Below are 24,822 nucleotides of genomic sequence, written 5' to 3' on the forward strand. Positions count from 1 at the left end.
GTCAACAAAAAAGAAATTACCGAAAGAAGGAAGTATTTGATATAATATCCATATGGATGTGAGCCCTAGCCAACACGAAAATCTGTGAAAGCCATATTCAAGTAGCGGAAATGAGATAAGTCAGAAGCATAAAAGGTAAAACCAGAAGGGACCATAGATGGATCACCATCACCATCATTTATGGAACGAATTATACGAACGAAACCCATGATGGTTTAGACACATTACAAGGATGAACCCAATAATAAGGTATGAAGTCATGTTCGGGAAAGCGACCGAAAGGAAGAGGAAATGAGACCTAGCTGGACAATGTTATGGAATTTTTTAAGAATAAAGGTGCATCCACCAATCTATTAAAGTCACTGGCCAGTGAAATAAACAAATAGAGAAATAATTTTTGTAAATCCTTGCCACTATTAATGTAGAAGAGAAAGAAAACTAGTAAGTTGAAAATAAGTACCCTAAATTCATCTTTTCCATTTGCTTCTTTCAGTGTAGCATTAATAAAGACTTGAAACAATCTGCTTTTCTCGCCAATCAATCTGAAGATTAAAGCAGAAACAGCCTTCTCTGAGTTACATTCTTCTGTAGTTGCTGTAAAAAAAGCAAATATAAATAATTTTTTTACCGAAATTACTTAATAATTTTTATTGTTTTTAATTAAAAAAGAGAGTTAAACTTACAATTTTTTATGTAATGTCCCTGAACTTTGCAGATTATCAGCAACAATATACAGCAGAACTTCGAAAACATGTTTCTGTTTCAGTGGATATCAAAGTATTTGATCAAGTAAACCTAATGACAAATGAAATACATTGATTTTAAAAACTAACTATAGCCTCCATGAAGCAAAGTTAACTTCAGTGTACTTGAGCAACTTTTTCTACTTACAGCGATCTGCTATAGTCAGTAAAATTGACCAATTTTCTTCAAATATTTGATTGGTTACCCTAAAATATCCCAAGAGGTTTTATGGGAATTCGAGTTTTCAATGTGATTGCCAGTAGCGTATCTTAAAATTGTATTCAAGGCATAACAACTTACAATTGGGATAATCACGGTTTTCTCATTCAACAATTCTCTCTTATCTTGAACTAATATAATATCTTATTGTATATTCTCTTCAAAAACTCTGAATTCCAACTTTTTTTTACTAACATTCTTAACTTTGTATAACCGTAAATCTCACCAAAACGAAACTTTAAACAATTTTCTGTTGGTAATGAAATTCAGGCACATAATAATCATGTGTTGAAAACTTTTATTTTCTTTACGTTCTACTAAATTCACTTTGGAGTTTTCCGCATCAACCAGATTGGCTAAAAAACGATGTTTACGTATTTACTGTTCTTCTAAACAATGACGCCGAATGTTTATTCACTGGAGATTAAGAATAACTTCCCATTTTTGTTTTTAATCTTGTTAAATCATCTTGGGTTTACATCGTTAGATGTTTAATAAATAATTGTTGGAAGATTCACTTTCTTCTTTTACGATACTTTGTTTAAAGCACTTATGGTTTGGTACAAGAGTTGCATCGTCAAGTCTTGTATGAAACTCACGATTCTCTTACTGTGCTTAAAGATCTAACTCATATCCTTTAAACTCGGAATATTTAATCCATATTAATTTGCAACAACATTATACCTTGTAAAACTTTACATCTCCTTGAAAAGTAACCCTTACAGAGTAGCATGTCGTAAATCAGATCAATTCAATGAGTCAAAATTGTTAATGGAGCACAAAATTACAGTTCAAAGTGCTGACAAAATCTCCAAAATACAAGATGAGCATGGAAATCTTTGTCACTTTAAGTGAGTCATCTTTGTTTTATTCAAAAACTACAAAATGAAATTTCAAAACAAGAAAGTTTGTAAAGTATATAATGGTAAAATGCATGCCTTAGATAAAATTTTAGGTTACACTACTACTGTTGTATAATTTCCGCCAAAATAGGTATCGGAAGGAACAGAAGTACAAAAAAAAAAAGTTTGCTTATGGTAATTTCGTATTATCATAAAAATTTATATATACATTCTTTAAAAATAAATATTTCGAAAATTTGTTCACAATCCGATATTTTTTGTTATCAGTAATAAAAGGATTTATAAAAATCATTGTTCAAATAGACCAAAATAACTACAATTAATCTACATTTACTTCATCAAACTATTAACACACTATAATCAAATTACTTGGAATGTATTCTAGTCTAGCCTGTCTCAAATTAATTAGAAGTTAAACTAGATTAAAATAAATTATCTACCAAGCTAATATCAGTTGCCTTTAGTTATTTCAGAGGTTATCCAGTAGGTTTTCAGATATTTATTTTAATACACTATAATTTATGTATACAAATATTACATATTGCGGCTAATCTAATATGTAATTTTAATTTATATTCACCATACTCCCGTTCTAAATCAATCACTGCTAGCAAATAAACAATACCAAAATGGTTTATCACTAATTATGCATTTATTAGTTAATAGATTCAGTTTAACTTTTTAATTAAACAGTGTAAATTGTAAACAAAAAATTACTAACAATTTTTTTGAATGACGAATCTTTTAATTCATTAAATAAATTGCTGATCCACCATAAACTTTATCAATGAACTGGATACAATGGGTCCAATTTTCATGTTATATCTTGCTCTGTAAATCAACATCCACATTTATACTGATTGTCTTGTTTTCAATATACAGATACGGACAGTTCAAACATCGTGAAGGAGGAGACTGATTGACGTCACTATTCTCAACAAGATGTTATCTGAGATAACATAGAGAAGGTTATACTGTTATATCTGGTTACTAACTTTGAAAAAAAATAAATAAATACAAAAATAATAATAAAATTAATTATAATTTCATATAAAAGACTTTTCTTGCTGAAATATAATTGCGGAGAAATTCCCAAGAGGTAAATTGATTTAATTTCAACAGAATGTAACTTTAATATCTGTTAAAAGATAATTGAGTTTCATAAAGATGTCACATCATAAAAAATGTTATTATACATCGTTTAATAAGTTTGTATAATGGCCAGGCTGTTTGGCCCTTAGATTTTCTAGAAGCTTCTTACAGCTCACTGTTTGTCGATGGACAGAGTTGTCTATAACGAGAGAACAATATCACGAGGCCGGCAGTGCACTGAATAAAGCTCCGGCCGTCAGATGTTGATTCACTCATACGACTTTCTCTTACAATTCCAAATTTTCTCAAAATAAGGGTAAAAATGTATAAACAATAAAATAAAAAAAAAAAAAACAATGGAACGTTCATAGTTATAAGTGTGTAGCAATTATGAGTAGCTCAGAAGTTAGCAAAACGGTAGTAATAAATAATTTATCAGGTCAGCAATGTAAATTTAGGGTATTTAAACGTGGTTACCATGGAAAACTATTATTTGTTAATATCTAATGTAGAAGTAATAAAGAATAATAACACTAATTTTGTAAAAGTTAATATTAGTAGAGTAATATGGATGTATTTTGTGGAAATGTTGTATTTATAACTTCATTCATTTTCACAGGTAAATAGACTTACACTTTTTTTTGTTTCTCCAACAATTAAGTATCTTCTTTCAATTTATAGGCAGCCCAGTCGTAAAATTATAAAATAATATTTAACATAAGTTCTTAAACATTGTTTAAAACATTTAAACAACGGAAGTCCAATTAAAGCTCTTCTGTGTTGAATGGGATTCAATGGGAAAGAGCTTCTCACTAAAGTGTCCATTTCAGGGTAAATATAAGGTCCCACCAATTGTAGAATGTCAAGAAACGTTAAATGTGAAGCTAGAATTATAAGCTTGAAGGAAATAATCCCTTTTAAATGGATATATCAAATTTGTGGTCTACTGGAGTCAAAAAAAAAAGTAATTTGGAGGAGATTAGCTGTATGTGTAAACAACACCAGCTTATAAAAATGTAAATTCTTAGTAGAATGATAAAATTAATGCCAGTTTCAGTCATTATAAACTTTATTATGTCGAGCTTTCGTCCTAGGGACTAGGTCATCTTCAGGGCTAATTTACAATATACTGTTTTACATCATTAGAGTGTTGGTGTGTCTTCTGTCTTGTCTGTTCATGGACTGAATGACTTGCCGAAAGCTCGGCATAATAAAGTTTATAATGACTGAAACTGGCATTAATTTTTTTCATTCTATTGATGATTTTTAAGTATTTTTCATCCCCTTTCTTCTGAAAATATTGCCAAGGCAGTAAAGCTAGTATTTTTCTTAATATCGGGAAATAAGTAGTTTTCCGAGTAATTTTTGGGTTGGAAAACCCAAACCCAATCATCACACACAGACAGATCACACTCAGTCTATGAACAGACAAGACAGAAGACACACCAACTCTCTAATAATGTAAAAACAGTATATCGTAAATTACCACTGAAGATTGGACCTAGTCCCTAGGTCGGAAAGCTCGCGGCATAATAAAGAATTTATCATGACTGAAACTGGCATTAATTTTTTTCATCCTATTGAAACTATGAATCAGTCACCAAAAATAATGAACAGTAAATTCTTAGGGAATTCCAGTACCCTTTGCGAGACTGGACTTTTTCATTGAGCTATCTTCGAAAACACTTATCCTCTTATCTTTACACTATATCCATAGCAAACTGTAGATATAAAACTTTTATTTAAATAACTTTCCAAATGCAATAAAAGTCACATTTGAAGGGTAAAGTTAGGGACGCTTTCCTCCGTAGTGCCAGTTTCAACTTACTGTAGCACGAACTTTAGCACGTACAGCTATATACTCTAAATTAATCTTAAGTAGGCTAAAATTTGGGCTAACAAAAATATAAAATAAAATGAATTTAAAGAAAACTTCTTTTAATCGGAATGTATCATCTGTGAATGCATTTTTCACTTTGTTGAAATTCAATTCAGGAAAATTCTGAGACAAAACTTTTTTCCACTAGTGAAATTTCAAAGTAATTTACAATTATATAAACATTAATATAACCAACTCCTGGCAGCCGGTTTATACCAAGCCTTGCAAGCTTTCATTTGAATTGTGTAAGTTTATTTTTATGTTTATATTTTGTATGTAAATAAAAGCTTTCTACTACTACTACTACTACAATTATATAAACAGTAAAACGTCTGAAGTCATCGGTTGACCTTGCTCGAATATATTTCCCGGAACTTGGAATTCGAAAGAAATTTGTGAATTAAGAAAATTATGATAAGGGAAAGTCGTATGAATTATTTTAAAGAAGACAAAGTAGTAAGTTTTACCGGCCATTTACCCAAATTAAAAAAAAAAAAAACTTAAAATTAAAATTGCTGCCAAAAAAAAAACATAGCAATTATTTCAGTATTTGTGAGAGAAAATCAAGAGACAATTTCATACTAGCTGTTTTCTGAATTTTCAGGCACAGTAGCAAGAGCTCTTCAAAGTTTTTTTAATGTAAGTATTGGGGTATATAAACCATGCTTAATAACATAAATTTGCAATAATAATAATAATAATAGAAAAAGTTTTTTCCCTTTTTTGGTTTTCAATTATTTGATTAAAAATATATTGTCATCTCCAGCTACAATCTCTGCTTGTACCATTTCAAAAGCAACAAAAAGCACAAGAACAGAAGAAAGGCACAAATTTGTTTACGCTATCAGGCGGAGCCGATCGAAATGATAAAAGTATATATGTAAGAACATTTTTCTACATAAAATGAAAAAAATAATAATTTTTTTTGAGTAAATGTAACTAAATTACGGAAGCATTTCTTCTATTTTTAGAGACTTGGGCCTGCACTTCGATCAAGATATTTTATACCATCACCAAAAAATATTCCAGCTTCAGGATCCTTGGTGATATGTCAAGTTTTAAGTTCATTGTATAGTTAAGAGCAAATGAAGTATTAGTTCCTGCATTGATCACTAGACTGTGCCAGTTTCTAGTTACACGGTCTTACTAGTTCCATGCTTCAGCAAAAGATGGCATAAAAATTTATTTTTAAAATTCTCTCAAAGAAGTTTCCAGAAATCAACAAAAAAAAAAAAAATCTGGTGTCTCACGTCTTTCTCTAATTATATTTTCTCTTCATCTTCTCTTCAAACTTCAAACTTGGTTGGTTGGCTTCAATAGTTACAATTTATAAGCATTGTACTTAAAACAACAAAAATAGAAGTTCACCAAAATCCTACTCTCAGAGGCCTACTACACACAGTTGAGCTTGACATCGCAGTTTAATCCAATTTAGGATAACCTAGCCACAAGAACCGTCAGAGAAAATTAAAATTTCCTGCAACGCAAGGGTAGAATTCAAATGTCGTGTTTAGTGATTGCAATTTCGGTATAAATTCTGGGATATTGATATTTCTTCTCGATGAACACCGAAATAAAGGCTATTAATGAATAGTGTGGCTGACGCTAATTTCTCTCAGTATTTTACATAATACAATTTTTTTTTTCAACGTAGAATGTTTACTAGAAAAGATAGATAAGTTGTTGAACCATTCTAATTTCTTACAGGTGATGAGATCTACTACCGTCCAACCCCTAGAAATGGAGCATCTTGCGAGGGGATTAACTTATCCAATGCCACTTGATCACTTGTATAATCGATCGTTTAGTCCTCAATTCCAAGCAATGGTAATTTAATACTTACTATGCTTGTTTAGAAAAGTTTATTAAAGAAAAAAAAAAATTAAGATTTAAATATTTGGTTAGGTGCATAAATTGGTACCTTTCTATTTACTGACGACTTAAACACATTTCGATCGTTGTTCGACTTTTGACGGGAATATTTTCGGCAGCACACACTCCTCTCGAATTGCAACTGAAGATGAGAAGTTGTTCAGCAGTGTCAATTTCCCAGCACTTGAAGGAATGGTTAGGCCTGAACAGGTAGTCAACGCCACGTCCAAGGCAAAGCTTCATCTTTTCTTCAGATAATTGAGACATCCTCATCCGCAGAGGCTCAAGTTGGGAGTCTCCTTTAAACATAATTTGCAAAGGATTCAAATCATTAATCATTTTGCAAATCTAAAAATTTCAAAAATTTCTTAATAGTGAAGAAAACGAACACTAAAAGCTTCAAGAGTATCTTATGTTCGCGAGACTTTAGTTTAATATAAGCCCTAATTCAAATCTGAACACCAATAACCTCTAATCATTACAAGACTTCTTTGCAGGCCTTGGATACGTCAATTAGTTGTTTACTTTTCAGCGGGCACGCTACATTGGCGTATCATTAATTTTTTTTAAATTGCGGCGTTGCCTAATTTTTCCTTCCAATCTCCCAGAACATTTCATTATACTTCTAAACTTAAGCTACTTAACACAAAGTTTATTTTTATCAAAAATAGTAGAAATAGCATATTTGATATTTGATATAAAAGTCTACTTCGCTTACTTCACTTGACTTTTCTAATCAATTGCTGCTTTAAATTCACAATTTTTGTAATCTAATCATTTTGTTTGACAAGCCATTGACTGGCGGTTCTTCCATGTATCCAATCCAAGTGGTAAATTCTCATTTAATACCGATGCATCCACTCCTACCAAGAGTATATAATGTTCCATTGGCACAGATGTCATGTCCTCAGTATCCGATTCCAAAGGTAGGTAATGTTTTCTTGAATTCAGAAGTAAAGGTTGGCAACGTTTTGAATGTTACCGAAAAATTGGGTTAATTAATGTTCACTTTTTATTTTTCAATAATAATAAAAATAAAATCCAGGGAAATTTTATTTTTGTTACATAGTTACAAGTATCGCTTTCTTTTTGGAATCATTACTTCTTTTTTTGGAGCGTTAAATGGATGAATATCCTCAAAATAAAGTTTAAAAATTATTCGTTTTGGACATTTTAAAATTTTGAAGGGGTCTGCTTAACAGAAAATAAATAGGCGAATGAACTTAATCGATAAAACGCACGATTAAGTTATTGGAACGTTCATCGATTAAAGATGTATGAGGCAGCTGACACTATAAGCATATTCTAATATGACTTATGAGAAAGATAAAGTACATTTTATACAAACGATTATGAGAATGATGATGATTTTTTTTGGTCATTTTAACAAAATCCAAATGTGGATATACAATGGATCCACCACTACACGCCATAAACGAAACAGTCATCAAAGCAAATGGCTGGGTGCACAACTTAAGAAAAAAAAAAAGTGGCAAAATAGATTTTATTTGCTGAAAGTTCATGAAGAAAATTATAAGCAGAGTTTTCAGAGATCTAAAAAGAAATATTTTTAATGATTACCTTACATAAAGTAAAATAATTACCGGCGGGTAATGCGGCAGTCTTCTGAAACTAATTAGATGAAAAAATTACGATTCCTATTGGCATCGTTCGAACATACAACACACTCACTGGATTTAAGACGTTCTAGATTACAGTATTCAAAAAAAATCTAAAGAAAGAAACACTGCAATGTCACTAGTCAAATGATAAGGTGATAACAGTGTAGAAGGTTTTTTTTCCAAAACTTACATAATCTCAATCAAGGTTGGTATTTGATTAATTGAGAAAATATTGAACAAATGCATTTAACTAAGTAGAAGAAATCTGGAATGGCCACTTACACGAATTTTTTACATTCATTTTCTATACACTCAATATTCTTACAAAACAAATTTGGTCAAATTCCGAAAATTTGAATCTATTTAATTATTCCCAAACTCCTTTTCAATAACCCCCTTAAATCACATGTTTCAAGAAGGGGAGAAAGTAAGAAAAACCGACGAAAATCCTAGCAATCGTTTTCAAGCAAATCTATTTAAAAAACAAATTAACACACCGTTATATTTCTTAATAGATACAACCGTACATTACACAAAATGGCACCCTAAAATGAATCTGCCTATCTCCTTAATCGCAAGTGTCCTTAATAGAATTTTACTAGAAAATATACAAATGTAAATGTTCAGAGAAATTAGTATAAACAGTTTCTTATGCTCAGGGAGGCCTAAAAATGGATTTATATCCGTTGAAAACACAAAAGATCTGCTCGTTTACAATGAATTTCTTTCTTACGAGAAGTAATAAATTCATTTTAAACAAACTTAGACCTCCTAACCAGCAGGTACTAACTAATTAGGTAAGGCAATACAGGTCCTCATTTAACACCATCCACGCGTAGCCTTTTCACCAAGTATTTGTGCTAAACATAAAGATTTTTATACTTTTTTAAAAAAAAAAAAACTTACGACTATATTCTAATTTTCCTGTACTATTTGTCAAGGTATCGCCATATTTCGGACTACAAGCGCCGATTCATTCTATAGACAACTGTTTGGACAAGCATGTGAGTGACTAATTTTATATTTGAATCTTAAAGTAGTCGTTAAAAAGAGACCGCTACTGAAATGATTCAGTTTCATTCAAACGTTGTTTGTAAAATGGTTTTAGAGATATAGAAAATATTAATGTAGTGGCAAACAAAAAAAAAAAAATCAGTATTTGTTATTGGTTATTAAAAAAATCATGGTGTAAAACACTCACACGACTTTTCCTAACCACAATTGTAAAAAGAAAAAAATAATTTACCTAAAACTTTATTTTCATCGATTGAAGTAAAATTCCTTGTCATCTATAATCGATAGTTTTATTCAATTTTGGACTAGCAATTAATTACCTCCATAATTTTTGAAATCTAAGTTTTTTTTGGTGTTACTAGAAATAATAATGAATTATAAAAAATATTTTAAAGAAAAACTGATATAATACATAAGTCTGTAATCTAGAAAATCATTATTCAACATAGCTTTGATTTTCTCGATAGTTTGTTTCTGCCTTACAAAATACCATTATACGAGGGTCGTTTGAAAAGTCCGTGCAAAGTCAGAGAGATAGCACCACTGGCGCGTATCGAGGTTATGTTTAGTTAGCAGCATCTCTTGGAAGAACACACACCAAGTTTCAGCCAGATCGGTCTATTTCTTTGTGTTTGGCATTCGTTTGAATCGAGGAAGTCGAGTGATTTTCAAAAAATGGACGAAAAAGAATTTCGTGTGTTGATTAAACACTACTTTATGAAAGGCAAAACGCCTCAGGAGACTAAAGAGAAGCTTGATAAACATTATGGTGACTCTGCACCTTCGATTAGAACAGTTTATAAGTGGTTTCAAAATTTTCGGAGTACCCATATGGGCACAAGTGACGCTGAACGTTCTGGACGCCCTGTTGAGGTTACTACTCCAGAAATCATTGATAAAATCCATGATATGGTGATGGATGACAGAAGAGTGAAGGTGCGTGAGATTGCTAGTGCTGTGGGCATCTCGAATGAACGGGTACCTAATATTTTGCATCAACATTTGGACATGACAAAGCTATCCGCCAGATGGGTGCCGCGATTGCTCACGCTTGACCAAAAACGAAATCGTGTGAAGTGTTGCAAGGACGGTTTGCAGCTGTTCCAGAAGAATCCGCAGGACTTTAAGCGTCGTTTCGTCACTGTGGATGAAACATGGATACATCACTACACTCCTGAGACCAAAGAACAATCTAAACAATGGGTTACCAAGGGGGAATCTGCGCCAAAAAAGGCGAAGACCGTTCCTTCGGCCGGAAAGATTATGGCGACTGTCTTTTGGGATTCGCAAGGAATAATCCTCATCGACTATCTGGAAAAGAGTAAAACTATTACAAGTGCGTATTATTCATCGTTATTGGACCGTTTGAAAACCGAGCTGCAAGAAAAACGCCCCCGATTGGCCCACAAAAAAGTCCTTTTCCATCACGACAACGCACCAGCTCACATCTCAGCAGTTGTGGTCGCAAAATTAATGGAAATAGGGTTCCAACTCGTTTCACATCCCCCCTATTCTCCAGACTTGGCTCCCTCGGACTACTATTTGTTCCCCAATATGAAGAAATGGCTGGCGGGAAAAAGATTTTATTCAAACGAGGAGGTGATTGCAGAAACGAATGGCTATTTTTCAGACTTGGACAAATCCTATTATTCGGAAGGGATCAACAAACTAGAGCAGCGTTGGACAAAGTGTATAAGCCTAAAAGGAGACTATGTTGAAAAATAAAAAAGGTTTACCCCAAAAAATTAAGTAGTTTTTATTTTTGCACGGACTTTTCAAACGACCCTCGTACAGGGTGAACCAGTAAGTATTATCCACAGGCCTTCTGTGTGTAGTACATCTAAAGTGAAGTTCAATGACGTATTGGCCAACTTCACATATTTTCCTCTGTTCTTGAGTGACGTCACTTTAATTTTTTTTTTCTAAAATCATTACTTTTTTCCAATAAAAATGTTATTACTCAGAAAGTTTTAGTCCGAATTCGATTCTGATGACACGGTTAGAAAGAGACAGATATATTTTCTAAAAATTGACACCATTTCGAAGCATAAGTTCCTTATTCATGCATGACTTCCTTATTTTAAGACAATCTACTTTAAAAATTGACTACTGGTCCATCTAAAAGAGTTTTCAATGAATTAAACAACTTGATAACTAACACTGTTGAGTGCTCGTGAACACGTTTTCTCTTATGAAGATAAAAGGAATCCTAGAAAATGATATACCATTTGAAAGCCCATTAAACAAGGAAACTTTTACTAAAAAGTGCCAGCACCTAGGTCTGATAATGATCACATAAGGGCCTAATGAGCTTTCTTAAAAATTTCGATTATTTTTATTTTCCCAGCATTCGGAGGAAGATTGAGGCGGTTTGGAGAATAACTTATGCTTCAAAATGGTATCAATTTTTAGAAAATTTATCTGCCTTTCTAACCGTGTCATCAGAATTGAATTCGGACTAAAACTTTCTGAGTAATAACATTTTTATTGGAAAAAAGTAATGATTTTAGAAAAAAAAATTAAAGTGACGTCACTCAAGAACAGAGGAAAATATGAAGTTGGCCACTACGTCATTGAACTCCACTTTAGATGTACTACACACAGTAGGCCTATGGACAATACTTACTGGTTCATCCTAGTGAATCACTACTAGTGAGACCCCCACCTGCTGATGCATTACTTTGCCTTATATATTAGGTTCTTAAGAATAAGATGGTCAAAGCATGAAAATTTGACGCCTTACCAATTTATTATCTCTTTTAGTAATAATGTCTCCTCAGAATCAGTTGTGAACAAAAAAACTTTAATTTGAAATTTCACAAAGATATTTTAGAATATTTTTACCTAATGTTAAAATTTTAGTCAATGTGGTACTTCACGGACTGTTGTATCTAAAAAGGTAAGTTCACTTTATCCTTAAGTTTATCAACATCTAAGGAAGAGGTTTTAATTTTCTCAGCGATTTTATTTTTTAATTTTGCTCCAATTTTTCCAGGTTTCATTTCCACCTGTTTACAACTATTTTTCTGGAACAAAAAATACAGATAGTAAAGATAATTTCTGGCTTACAAAACGTAATGTAAGCATATTATTTTTAATTAATATAAACAAGTTTTTTTTTCCCCAACACTATATTATTTCGAAGTTAAAAATAAACAAAAAAAAAGTGCAACTTATTTCTAGGTATATTGTTTTATTAGGCGTTATTATCATCAAATGAGAATCCAGATTCTCAAATTCCCTACTATGTATCCGAAGACGATTGGTCAAAGTATGAAAGAAAATTAAATAATAAGGTAAACTATAAATATTAGTAAAATCTGGATTGATTTACAAAGGTTTGAGATTTGAATAGTGTGAGCTTTTACTGTGTAAAGTCAAACTTTCTATCTTTATCCTAATCGCATGTTCTTGTTCATTTCAGTCCTCGCTTCTTCACAGCCTCACTGAAGTTTTCTTCTCGCTCCTGCCTCGATCTCCTTCTACGCCCTCTTGCGTGATGCGATAGGGATCCATCCAAGTTTGTTTACTTTCACTTACTTAAAAGGAAATGTTGCAATTATGCCAGGTTACAATCTTGGGCTTTCATAGGAAATGAAAACATTTGAGGGCCCTTTGTCAAAGTGTCCACAACCATTGTCAGCATAACTGGGAAATGCTGGATGAGTTCCATTTGTTATTTCGTTCAGCTAACATCAGGACGCGCTGTTAAACAACTGGAAGTGCTGCTTTACTTTTAGACCATTCAGTGTTTTGAGTTTATCTCGAAAACATCTTTAACGATTTTCTTTCATCTTGGTATGTCATATAGACAATCTCTAACTTTTATTTGAAATACTTTTCCAGAAAACGTCGATCTAGGGCAGTACTAAAGAAATAATGCTTCCCCTATTAGGTGCCACTTTTAGCGTAGTGTATGGATTTATCTCAATATAATTATTAGTTAACGAGTTATCCAAACCTTGAAGAAATACGAATTCCTGAAGATTTTGTTTCCCTAAGTTTCATTCACTTATTTTGTAAACAACTCCATCAAGTTTGGAACATTATACAGCAAAATATGGCGATTCAATTACTCAATGATTTGTGTTCGTTATATTCAACAACCTAAATTGCCTCTACTATTTTATCTTCGAAGTTGTGAAGTAGCACTGTAGTAGAGATGACGAAAGTTGGTAAGGTCGAAAACATAACATGAAAAATAAATGCATTATTACGTAATAATATGTCCATAAATGATTCTGAGTATTCTACTATTCGCTTTTTGGCGCGATTGACGGAATTATATAAAGAACATGGCGTGCCGCGGTTGGTTGCAATAATAACAAATAACGTTTAGTAAACATTGCAAGATCGAAGAAAATTTTCTAGTTTTGAAGTAAGAAAAAAGTTGTGACGGTATTCACACCAGTTCTATTTTTGCCCCTGAAATATTAACTGTTAAGAACGCAACATCAAATATTTTTAAAACATCATTACCATTTTTATTTTTTGTTTTAACTTCCTTTTACTCCTGAATGAAACACAAGACGAAATCTCTAAAAATCTACTGCTAATTCCAGTAATCTGCCGTTGGTGAAACCTTGGGGATTAGAAGCTTAATTAAAAGCTAATCTAAAATTACTTAAAACACAATTTTTAAAAATTAAAAATAATGTACAACATAAAAGTAAATGACTAATTAGTTTCTATAATCAGCCAGAAATGGTACAGAGGAAAATTAACTTTTTAAAGTTTGCATTAAGTAAAACTGTAGTAATATTCTCTGTAGCAAATTAAAGTATTTCTTTAACCTAATTGGAAAATTTTATGCAAAGTATTATTATTATTTTTTTTTTTCAAAATAACATTTGAACTTTTTCTTTATTTCAATTAGTATGTAGAAAATTGGGCAGATTTCACAGAAAGGATCCCGTTCTAACTACTATTTAGATGTAAAAGTGTTTATCTTTAAAATCGACAGTGATAGTAAAATCGATTACTAAATTCATAACTAGTTTCGTTAAATTAACCGATCTTAAGCCTTGTTAAACGTCCTGAATTGCAATTTCATAAATAAGCTAAACGTTAAATAAATTTCTCTTTTTTTTTTTTAATTAATCAAATTCTATGTGAAACGTTTTTTGTTTTTTTTTTAAATACGAAAGATAATAATATTGTACAAAATAATATTTAGGCAGCTGCAGTAACAACTTCAAGCCCTTACAAATCGATATTAGAAGCATTGAAAACCGCCAATAAACAGGTAATAAATAATATAAAGTAATGTTTAGATAAAACTCTGACGTTTCACAAAGGGAAGTTATAACCTTTCTTTACTTGATAGTTTTTCATTTTTCTTTATTTACTTATTTTATGAGATCGTTTTTTTTTTCCTCCTAAAATTTTTGTTCTTGAATTCGACAAATATTACATTCAATCAGATCAACAATACATAACCTAGGTTCTCTATAAAATATTATTTTGATGTAATGTTATGAACAGTTTTAAAATGTTAATTTTTGTGGAAATGAAATATGTTTAAAAGTTAAGAGTTTAAAAAAAAGGTTATAAGTTTAATCGTTGACAATTGTAATAAGAAAAAGTCGTGTGGGGTTGTTTTCAACAAATTTTCAAAAAAATATATTAAGTGTGTACTTACATTTATTGATTTAAAAATTAGATTCTGCTTAATTACTTCCAAAAATATTCTTACAAGTGTTTAATTAAAATTTTTCCTGTTTTCCAGTATCCAGTCGCACAGATAACAGAATCTAAAATAAAAATACCAACAAATCTATATAAATCTATTGAAAAGAATAAAGAACCAATAATACAGACGATTCCACTGAATACAATCAATAATTTGCACTTGAATGAACAAGGAAATAATCTAATGAATTTTCCACAATATCCTATCTCATATTTCAAACAGAAATCTATACCATCAGTGTCAAATACTGGAACAATGTTACTGCCCCAATCACAGCAAAGTGTACCCATTCTGGTAAATTATGATTAAAAAAAAAGAAGTGTTTATTTTATTTTTCTCTCTTATACTTGAATAATATTCATAACTTTTTGTCTCCAAAATAAAATTTAAAAAAAACTTATAAAAGTGTTGTTTCAGTATGGTATTAAACCAACAGCAATTGCAAATCCAATGGTTTTTTCACCTTCTTATCCATACTTTGCCCAGATGGTAAGTTTTTTTTGGTTATAACTCATAAATATAAATATTTTTTTAAAAAAGTTTCCTGCCTTTTAATTTTATTTAGTTGAATGAAGTGTTTATTTCATCTTAAGGGTTAATAATATTGTATACTTAAGTCACTTAATACTTTACTTTCTATCCTCAATAAAAAACTGAATTTAGCATTTTAAGTGTATAAGTAGATTTAAAAAATATATATAAAAAAGGGATATAAAATTTGAATTTTGGGCAATATTGAAGCATTATTTTTGTTAAAAAAAGACTATCGCAGTAGCTGCTTGTCGATAAATTTGTAAAATTAGGGACTACATTTCACTCAATTCATTCTTGCTACAGATAGAGAATTCCAAAGAATTTTCGAAGTGTTAAAGTAAAGGTAAAGTTGGGGCGTCCCTGGTCCCTAAACCCAACTGTTTAGGGAGAAACTATATACAATGCTGAACAGGCAATAACAAATTTGCAATCAGGATAGGAGAATTGGCTATCATTCTAAACGGACAATAGGAAAACGCACGATAGGCATTAAGCCTAAAAGTTGTATGGACTTCATTTCACGTATTGTCACCTGATCAAAAAGTGTTGGTCGGTCAAACTCTTCTTTAAAAAAAAACCCAAGTCATCTTCGATTTTTAAAAACGAATTGTTACTTATAAAATGAAAAGTGAATTTTAATTTAGCAACCTAAACTATATAAAAAAAAAACTGTGGTTGGCTGAAAGTTCTGAGAGTGATGCAATTTGAAAAGATTCAGTACAACTGGGTCCATTCAGTTCTGATCGAAAAATAACCTCTCCATTACTCAAGAGAAGAAAAGTTTTTCTGAAAAAATGATAACGCAAGAACACGTACGCCTCAAAAAATTAATAAGCAGGAATTTTTTTTAATTTCTTCTTCATCCTGCCTTGCTCCTTACGATACATGATGGGAGAGTTAGTTTCATTTTCTTATTAGGTCGTACAGATGATTGTTTTTGTTTCTATATATTTTTTTTTTAGAGTCCAAATTTGAGAAACCCATTTTTGCTATCACTCCCAATGGTTGGATATGGATATCCAAATAGTATACCACATCTTGTAAGTATTACTATGATTTTGTGATTAAGGAATATTTTTTTTTAGAGTTCTGAGTTTCAAAAATTGAACATTTCTTTCTTTTTTGTTTTGTTTTTAATATAGCCAACTGATCCATTAGGAAATCCTTATCTATTACCACAGATTCCCAGCGTTCCGTTGAATAATGCACCATTATCACTACCTTTGGATGCTACAATTGAACAAGAACGAGAAGAAAGAAAGGTTAGGTAGTTAAGATATTTATTTACAAAGGATGAAGTAGATGAGATATAACTTACGGATGTTGCATTTCTCATCATTAAGAAAACGTTTTTATGTCTTGGAGAAACCTGTTAATCTTGAAAAATCTATAGAGCTTTAGATTGGTAGGAGAAAAACGTATTTGTTGGGGGAATAGTAGCTATGTATCAAACAGTAGCAATACTTGATACCATCTTAATAACAAAGAACTAACACGTAATTTGATAAATAAATCACCTCATTTTACAGCAACTATTAAATTTAATTGATGGAAATCCGAAGACACTAATTAGCAGTAATCCAATGAAAACTTTACACTTTACACCACCTCTGGTAAGACTCCATTTTATTATTATATGTTAAATAATATTATCAAGGGAAGGGATTAGCTAAGATGTTAGCATACTTGAAACCCTTGCAGAAATCCTGGGTTCGAATCCAGCTGCTCGCCATTACATTTTCCCTTCTAAGCGCAGCTTCTTTCTCAGCTTCTTCTTCTGCTTCTTTTCAGCTCGCTGATGAAAAAAAGTTTCTGGAGCCAACGACCTTAATTGTTTGATGCGTCTTAAATAAATAGAAAAAAAAAGTATTATTTTTAAACGGCACAGGTTATAAAATATTAATTAATAAAATACTGCGGGCAAGTGAGCGTAGAAATTTAATATATATGTCTTTTTAAGAGAAGGTTATTTAAATTTAAATGATTCAGTAATGGGGGGAAAGACGGCATTATCGTTAAAATGGTCTATGACTGATCTGTAAAGTTGAGCGGAGCAACTCAGTGAAATAACAGCGTACGATTGTGTAGTTGATATTAATTAAGGATTTGATTGATGAATTATTTAACTTGTAAACTTATTTTGCGATCCTAGTCTAATTTAGGGCTACGTTATTTTTGCTAGAGGGCATGCGTGGAAAAACATTAATTAAATTTATAAAACGAACTATTTTTATTTTATTTTGTTTTGTTTTTTAGATTTTGGTTTATAATGTTTTATTTTTAGATGGATTCATTCCTTTCAGAAAACATTAAAATAAAAAGGCAAAACGAATTGTCAGTGGTGAGCAAGATTAGCGCTCTTAAAGCTAAGGTAAGCAAAAACATTTTTTTAATTTTTTTTTTTTGGAGTTTTAAAGAGTCGTTAATGGCGATTTAAATTGCCCATAAATCTCATAATGCTGGATTAATGTGGGTAAAAGTATTTTAAAATAAGAATTGGTTCCAACGACAAACAATTACTGGCGAGTATTATTTAAATACTTTGAAGCATTTGATGGCCAGCGTTGAGACCAAAAAATCGGGATGAAAATAGTTTATTTTCGGGAGTTTACTGCTCAAATAATCAAGGACCCAGTCACAACTCACATACGGTTTTTTTGGGGGTAAAAAATAATTATTATTATTATTATGCCCACGGCATTCTGGGGAGATGTTACCTAAGCCTATCCGGGCTCAATAAAAAGACTTACCAGATTATGCAAGCAAAAGAACTTTTAGCCTGAATGCGGAGGAATCTCGAGGGGTAACTTTAGGAGCAGAGATGTCGCACGCTGCCATAAGAAACCCACTTATCCAAATGCTCAAAAGCTTCTAGGGAAGCTGAATTCTCTCATCTTCGCTTCCGGGCCAAAGATAAAAGTCCTTCAATAGTGACTGCCCAAAGACTATTCAGAGGCCGCCAACATCGGCCCACAAACTTAGGTTGTACGCATCCCAGACTAGAAAATCCCGCCGTGTTGTTAGTGTCGTTAGACTGAGTATATCTAAAGAACGCCAAGATCCCCTGGATTTAGCCACTTCTTTCTAAGAAGCAGTTTCCCCAGAAATATAACATAAAACTGTTATTTACCAGGTGAGCAATTTTCTTGTTTAATTTGAATCGCTTGTAACTTCCATGCACTTATCTACAGGAAAAAATGGCCGAAATGAATAGACGAGCTTTGTATCAAAAAGCGAAAGCAGCTGACGAAGAATATGTAAGAAAGCTGAACAAAGAATTAAATCTAATAACTGAATGGAAATTGGCAAACTTGAGTGCCGAAGAAGCGTTTCAAAAACTAATGGCCAACAAACGACGACTGACCGAACAGGAACGGGAAGTTCATCGGGTGAAAGAAGCGGAAAACGAACTCTACAGTGAATTACTTCAATCACAAGCCGAATTGGCCATAGCGGATATGCAATTAATACCAAGTATACCTTCTGAAGTGATACTCCGTCAGTTTCTGTCAGGTATGAACTATGATCGTCCAATGGATATTCCACCGGCTGTATAAACGAGGACATTGTTTGAACCAGTAAGCCAGGATATTTGTAAATAATGACTGTTCTGTGTAAATAGATGTACAATAAAAAAACTTCAGAATTGTAATTTTCTTTGTTCCATTTTTTTGCACTACTTTTTTATCTACTAGAAAACTTACAAAAGTGAAGAAAATCTCAAGACACATAATAGTGGCATGCCTGCGCATAGTAAGTGAAAGAAAGGAAATGCTCGATACTTTATACAAGTAATCAGAGACACTATTTTTAGCTACCAGAACGTCATCTCTTCTCCAACAATATTTACATGCTTAAATCCGAAGTAGACTACTCAATAAATACCAGTTAACTCAAATCAGTGTAACCAGACAAGACGAACGCGATGACGAGTTGAATTGTTGGTAGGAGGATCGAGTTTTGAGGATACAAAGATGAAAGAGTACTTCTACAAGTATATTGCAAATAAGTTTAGGATGACTATAAGTAAATATATGCAGATGCAATAAGAGTATTGGATTTTAGATTGCTTTCGCATTATTTCCAGAATCTAAGAGGCTAAGTGGGGAAAGAACTGTGGAGTCTGAAGTACTGAGCAGAACATGGAGGTTCTAAGTTCGAAATAGGACGCGATCGTTAATCGTCTCTCTTACCTGCATAAAATTACAACTCTTGGCTGTGAAATAAAATTAAAGTATTTTTCAGATGGGGGCTTTACGTTCAACAACTACCAATTAGGTGTCGTGGACGGAGGCGACTAGCAAACATACTTTACTGTGAACTCATCTTATTAACCATTAAAGGTATAGACCGGGGAATATAACCTAGTTCCTAGTACCACAGTACATATAAGCTTTGCACATCTCGCCTCTAAACGCTTGGCTACAGTGGCGCCTTAAAATCAAAGTATATTACGTATTAAAATTTTAATATTTAATTTAGGTTTATTACTTTATTTACAAAAATATCTTTAATTAAACATATAGTTAAAGCCTACAGTAAATGTTATGATTATTACCGTCAAAGCTGTACAGTATTCCAGGTTTGACGTTTTGATTGCAGGTAGGCTAACTGCAAGTAATCATTGGTAAATAATTTATGCAACAGTTACAGTTATAGCTATTGCAATGTAGGACTCCTATTGTTATATCCTAGAACCAAATTACTATTCAATATATTCCATGATATAATTAGATTCTATCTGTATGCAAACTATTAACTGTTATTACACAAACACTACTAGTTATTTTCAATAAATGTTATTAAAATCTAGTATTATTTTCTTTTTAACATCGTAAAATAATGAAGAAGGGATTTAAATACTCACAAGGTATTTTTTCTCTCTTTCTGCAATTCTACAACTTCTAACTCACAACCTTTTTTTGAAGCTAGATAAGTTCTTATAAAAGAATGAAGAAGTATCGCTGTTTAATTCAACCTCCCTGTAAAGACAATCACTCGTTATATGGGTAATCAATATCATTTACAACTATTATTTTCAAAACAGTAAAATAACAGGAAGATGAAGAAGTGGAAATTGGAAAACAAAAGTCAAGAATGAGTCTGGATAACAGAGAAAAAAAGGATCAAGTACCTTCTTTGCCTAAAATGGGTGGAATCAAGTTTTCTGGTAGGTGTGCTGATGTATTCAAAGTGATTGCCGATTTGCCAATATTAGGTTCATATGGGAGACGTATACTGTTAACAGAGAGCTTGGGAGTTTTGAAGTTCAGGGATAACTTATTGGATGGGATAGTGATGGGGAAATGAGAGAAGTTCTAGCAAAGATTGAAGAGCTCGTATGTGGGCTTCCTTTGCCATTTCATAGTCAAATCCCAACAAAGATAAACTAAACTTAAGAAAAAAAAAGTTATCTAATAAAGATTTTAAAAATTAAAAAAGTTCCTGCATTTTCCTTTTTGAGACAGTTATCAATGGTAAAAGAAAGTGAAACAAACAGAACTGAAAAATAACTGACAGCCTGTCGTCCCTTGATGCAAAACCCCAACTCTGGATATGAAGGTGGTCCCATTAGGGTGCTTTATTAGCATTGCAAACTTCTCTTTATTCCTCTATTCTTTCCTTTTTTTAAGCTTTCCTCCATTCACCACCGCATGGATATTTTATATCCCCAATCCTGACTCATAGAAGTCGTCCAGCAAAAAAAAAACTCGCAAAACGTAACTTAAACCCACCGAAGAAACTTCCTAAAAAACAGGCCAGGAAAGGAATACGAAAAAGGAACCATCAAAGTACTACCTAACACCACACACTTTTTCAATTTATTTTTTCTTTATTTTTGTTTAAGGACCAACTGAAATATTTATGAGAGTTACATCTTAATTTCTTGGATTTTGTTTAGCTTTTTCTTTTTTTTCTTTATTATGAAAATGAGGATGATATTTTCTGAAGGAAAATGGATAAACTTATGAAGGAAAGTTTGAGAGATGGTTTACGTACATAAAAACTAGACATGGGAGTTTTCTTGCTCTGATTCATGCATCCTCAACCCAGCTCAAAGCTGTTTTCAAGACTTAAAAATAAATAAAAAAATTTCTACAACACTGGAATTGAAAAATGAATTTTTCCAGATTTTTTTTTTTAGCTTAGATTTTAAGAAAATTAAAATGAGAAAAATAATTCTGTATTTCTACGTTTTTCGAGAGTTCTAAGAAAACTGATTACAATATTGATGTCTAGTTTTCAGAATTTCTTGGATATGACAAAATTTGTATATTATATACAGGGTGTTCATTTCAAGGCGGCTCAAATGCTTTTCATGCTTAAACGGTTAAACTGAGCGAAAAAATGGTAGAGGAAAAATTTATTGCCCGTCACCTCTAGTTTCAGAATATGTGACTTGATTTTAGATTCATGCCCGCATACGCGGCTGCCGCGCGACCAAAAGTGAGGGTTCGCAGTTGAGCCCCATTTTCATATACACACTTTTAAAGAGTATAAAAAGTAATGAAAGAAACCAGAAACCGCAATTCGATATCTTCAAAATTAAAGGTACTAGGCCATTTCAAAATCTGGTATTTATTAATCATACGTATTTCAATTTTTTTAACTTGTTATCAAAGAGAAAGAAGAGCACGCGATAGGTCATTTTTATGTATTTTTTCACATCCCCTTTCTACTAAAAATATTGCCAAGGTAGTAAAGCTAGTATTTTTCTTAATATCGGGAAATAAGTCGTTTTCCGAGTGATTTTTCTAAGCAATAATCAAATGTTAAGAGCTTTAGACGTACCCAAGCATACCCAAAATGGCTAAAAAATTATTTTACATCTGTTACAAACAAGAAGGTAATTTTGGGAGAGTTGCGTTTAATTACCAAAAAAAATTGGAAACCTCCTGCCACATACTTAAGTGATCAATATCTTTCATGTAAAGGATCAAACTTATTCCTTGATTTATCAAATATTGCACTTTACTCAACTTGTGAAGCATGTACTGTGCCTTCAAAGGTGCCTCCTCTGGCTCGCAAGCCAGGTTAGCTAAGAGGTTATCAACTGCTCTCTGTATCTGAGGAGACACCTTTGAAGGCACAGTACATAATTTAATTGCAACAAACTTCCTGTCAGTGTTAAAAAAAATGGTAGAATTCACTGAAATTGAATACATATATCGTGGACAACTAAAAATAAACAAACAAAATCACAATTTCAGTTTTTGTGATTTAAGTAGGGCCACGATAAATAAAACTGCACTTTGAGGGTAAGCTACAACTTCCCTAAAAACTCTTTCCATTAGAGAACTAGTCTAATACGGATTTTCCTAGATAAATATTATAAATAAGTGAGCCAATCAATTCGCTAGAACTTTAGAGAAAATCGTAGAAGCAGTTTTCAAGAAAATCTCCGAAAAGTAATGATCATATTCTGTAATTTGGCACTTTTCCGATTAGAAGACTAGACTTTTTCTAGAAGTTAAGTTAAATGAAGTAACTGCCTATTTTTTTCAGGCGAGACCTACTGCACCCAATTTGGTTTTATGGCTGGGGATCGGAAGCTCAGACTTTACCATTAACATTTTACCAATGAATAAAAAAAAAACTAGACACGAACTGAGAATCTCCCACTTACTGGTCTGAATTTATAACCAATGTATGTAAAGCAACCTCTAAATCACACTAACTGTCAGCTCCCACAGCTCCACCCAGAATTTTTCTAGAGAGCCTTACTGAGTGGTTTCATCACTAGAGGGTGCTGCTCGTTAATAACAAAATAAAATTTAAAAAACCGTATTATGGAAGAAATTCCCATGAATGGATGAATGAGAATACAATTATACATAAAAATAAATAAATAATTGCATACATGCGTAAAAATATTATCTAAATTGTTGAAAATGAAAGTTATGAAATAAAATAGAAATTTCGTGGGTACCGGAAGAAATCAAAAATAAAATTTGATATGCCGCTGAATGGAAAAAAGTTTCAGAACAAGTTGCTCTTCAGGATAAGACCTACCAGATGTTTCAGCAAAAATCCCAAGTTTTCTTGATCAGGAGCTCTGAAAATGTGTTCTTTTGAAGAAGTTCGAAACTCTGCACGATTACAATATTTCCTCTTGGTAAAAAATAAATATTCTGTACATTTTAAAAACAGAATTAATAATTAATTAAATTTGTGAAGAAGAGCAGAGATTTATCTTCAATTATAAATATATACATATATATATATGGTAAAATAATTAAATTTGCTTAGGGGATAAAAGTGTAGTGAAGAGAGTCTGGCGCGGCTGGAGAGATAAAGTAGCTCTTTGTGTATTCATTTATTTTTGGAAATAATAAATAATATAATGCTGTTTAATTAGAAAGCGGAGGCGGAGGAGACCGCCTCCACGGTGGGGTGGCCACACAGTGGAGAGCTGGACGGTTGGTGATTAGTGTAATTCAATTATGTAAGCAGAAGCGGCGGCACACCGCACCGGTCTGTCTAGAGACCTTGGGCATAAGGGGCGGGTGGGTATAAAGGTACTCGCTCCCGTCTGTCAGCTAGCCCCGGCTGAACATGAGAGCCCACCTCCACGCCCCACGGGATGGTGTGGGCCACGTCCAGCAGGAGTGCTAATTAAATCTCTGTTCCTTGCTCCTTCAACTTCTCACCTACAGGAGGAGAAAAAAACAACTAAAATCTTCTCATTATTGGGTTTATTTGGCGCAAAAACTTGGAATAATTTGTATTATTATTTTCTTCTCAGCCAAAGAGCCCTGGTTATTTCTTGGAAAAATTTGGAACACACCAATCATGCTTTCCTTCAACCAGAGTAATCTTTTCAACTCAAAAGGCTACTTGCAAATTTTGTTGTAACTTCACGGGTCGCAATATAGGTTAATTCCCAAATTGGGACATTGGGAAAAATACTGAATTAATCGTATTTAGTTTTCTTACTTATAAGTAAGGTAAGTGCAATAAAAGAGAAAAACATAAAAATAGACATCATATTGTAATCTAGTTTTATCAAGTATTGTTGCTCATTCTTTTTGGTGACTGATTCGTAGTTTCAATAGGATGAAAAAATAATTGTCATTTCAGTCATGATACATTTATTCTGCCGAGCTTTCAACCTAGGGACTAGGTCACATCTTCAGGGCTAGTTCACAAAGTAATATTTTTACATTACAGGGTTGGTGTGTCTTCTGTCTTGTCTGTTCATGGAGTCCTATTTATCAAGTATATTATAAATGTGAGTTCTTCCGATGGTTAAAGGACTATGCTATCTAAAGCTCGACGCTGAAAGACATT

At 32.3% G+C, this 24,822-nt stretch overlaps 2 protein-coding genes across 25 annotated transcripts in view; one reads left to right on the forward strand and one right to left on the reverse strand.

Annotated features, from left to right (window-relative positions):
* Naglu (N-acetyl-alpha-glucosaminidase) overlaps positions 1 to 24,822 on the reverse strand; it is a 60,370-nt gene that overhangs the window by 30,933 nt on the left and 4,615 nt on the right. For 6 of the 16 annotated variants that reach the window (XR_012458711.1, XM_074128608.1, XM_074128610.1 and 3 more), the window contains 10 exons: positions 20,399 to 20,513; positions 17,218 to 17,375; positions 14,947 to 15,058; positions 13,785 to 13,887; positions 12,150 to 12,331; positions 9,538 to 9,663; positions 6,719 to 6,968; positions 2,548 to 2,775; positions 684 to 795; positions 461 to 594 (listed from right to left, as the gene is read on the reverse strand). Coding sequence is in view for 15 of the 16 variants with exons in the window: in XM_074128608.1 (XP_073984709.1) it covers positions 461 to 594; positions 684 to 753 (204 nt within the window). In the remaining variant the exon portion in view is untranslated. Of the gene's footprint in view, positions 1 to 460; positions 595 to 683; positions 796 to 891; positions 951 to 2,547; positions 2,776 to 6,718; positions 6,969 to 7,387; positions 7,526 to 8,250; positions 9,156 to 9,537; positions 9,664 to 12,149; positions 12,332 to 13,784; positions 13,888 to 14,946; positions 15,059 to 17,217; positions 17,376 to 20,398; positions 20,514 to 23,544; positions 23,664 to 24,822 lie in introns of those variants that run through there. The other 10 variants (XM_074128615.1, XM_074128613.1, XM_074128616.1 and 7 more) reach the window with 10 other exon arrangements.
* LOC141454417 (uncharacterized) lies at positions 3,394 to 19,183 on the forward strand. 9 transcript variants are annotated; one of them, XM_074128628.1, is made up of 17 exons: positions 3,394 to 3,537; positions 5,402 to 5,436; positions 5,564 to 5,677; positions 5,769 to 5,840; positions 6,505 to 6,624; positions 7,461 to 7,595; positions 9,233 to 9,295; positions 12,301 to 12,384; positions 12,506 to 12,601; positions 14,482 to 14,550; positions 15,034 to 15,291; positions 15,415 to 15,486; positions 16,494 to 16,571; positions 16,674 to 16,793; positions 17,061 to 17,144; positions 17,323 to 17,419; positions 17,816 to 17,902. In XM_074128628.1, exons 1-16 carry the CDS (start codon positions 3,486 to 3,488, stop codon positions 17,368 to 17,370), a joined length of 1,500 nt encoding a protein of 499 aa, XP_073984729.1. In that variant the 5' UTR covers positions 3,394 to 3,485; the 3' UTR covers positions 17,371 to 17,419; positions 17,816 to 17,902. The 9 variants fall into 9 exon arrangements, with proteins under 9 accessions (XP_073984729.1, XP_073984730.1, XP_073984731.1 ...); XM_074128629.1 differs by having other exon boundaries at positions 17,835 to 17,902; XM_074128622.1 differs by lacking the exon at positions 17,323 to 17,419 and adding an exon at positions 18,723 to 19,183 and having other exon boundaries at positions 3,403 to 3,537.

This window comes from Rhodnius prolixus, unplaced genomic scaffold (genome assembly GCF_049639745.1).
Source record: "Rhodnius prolixus isolate KJV_2025 unplaced genomic scaffold, Rpr scaffold_9, whole genome shotgun sequence".
NCBI classification, from domain to species: Eukaryota; Metazoa; Arthropoda; class Insecta; order Hemiptera; family Reduviidae; genus Rhodnius; species Rhodnius prolixus.

Bases quoted from the DNA above. Each gene is read 5' to 3' on its own strand.
- LOC141454417 (XM_074128622.1), top strand. From the start codon at position 3,486: ATGGATGTATTTTGTGGAAATGTTGTATTTATAACTTCATTCATTTTC. The intron at 16,572-16,673 runs GTAAGTATTACT...TTTTTAATATAG, and splicing joins CAAATAGTATACCACATCTT to CCAACTGATCCATTAGGAAA. The intron at 17,903-18,722 runs GTAAGCAAAAAC...ACTTATCTACAG, and splicing joins TTAGCGCTCTTAAAGCTAAG to GAAAAAATGGCCGAAATGAA.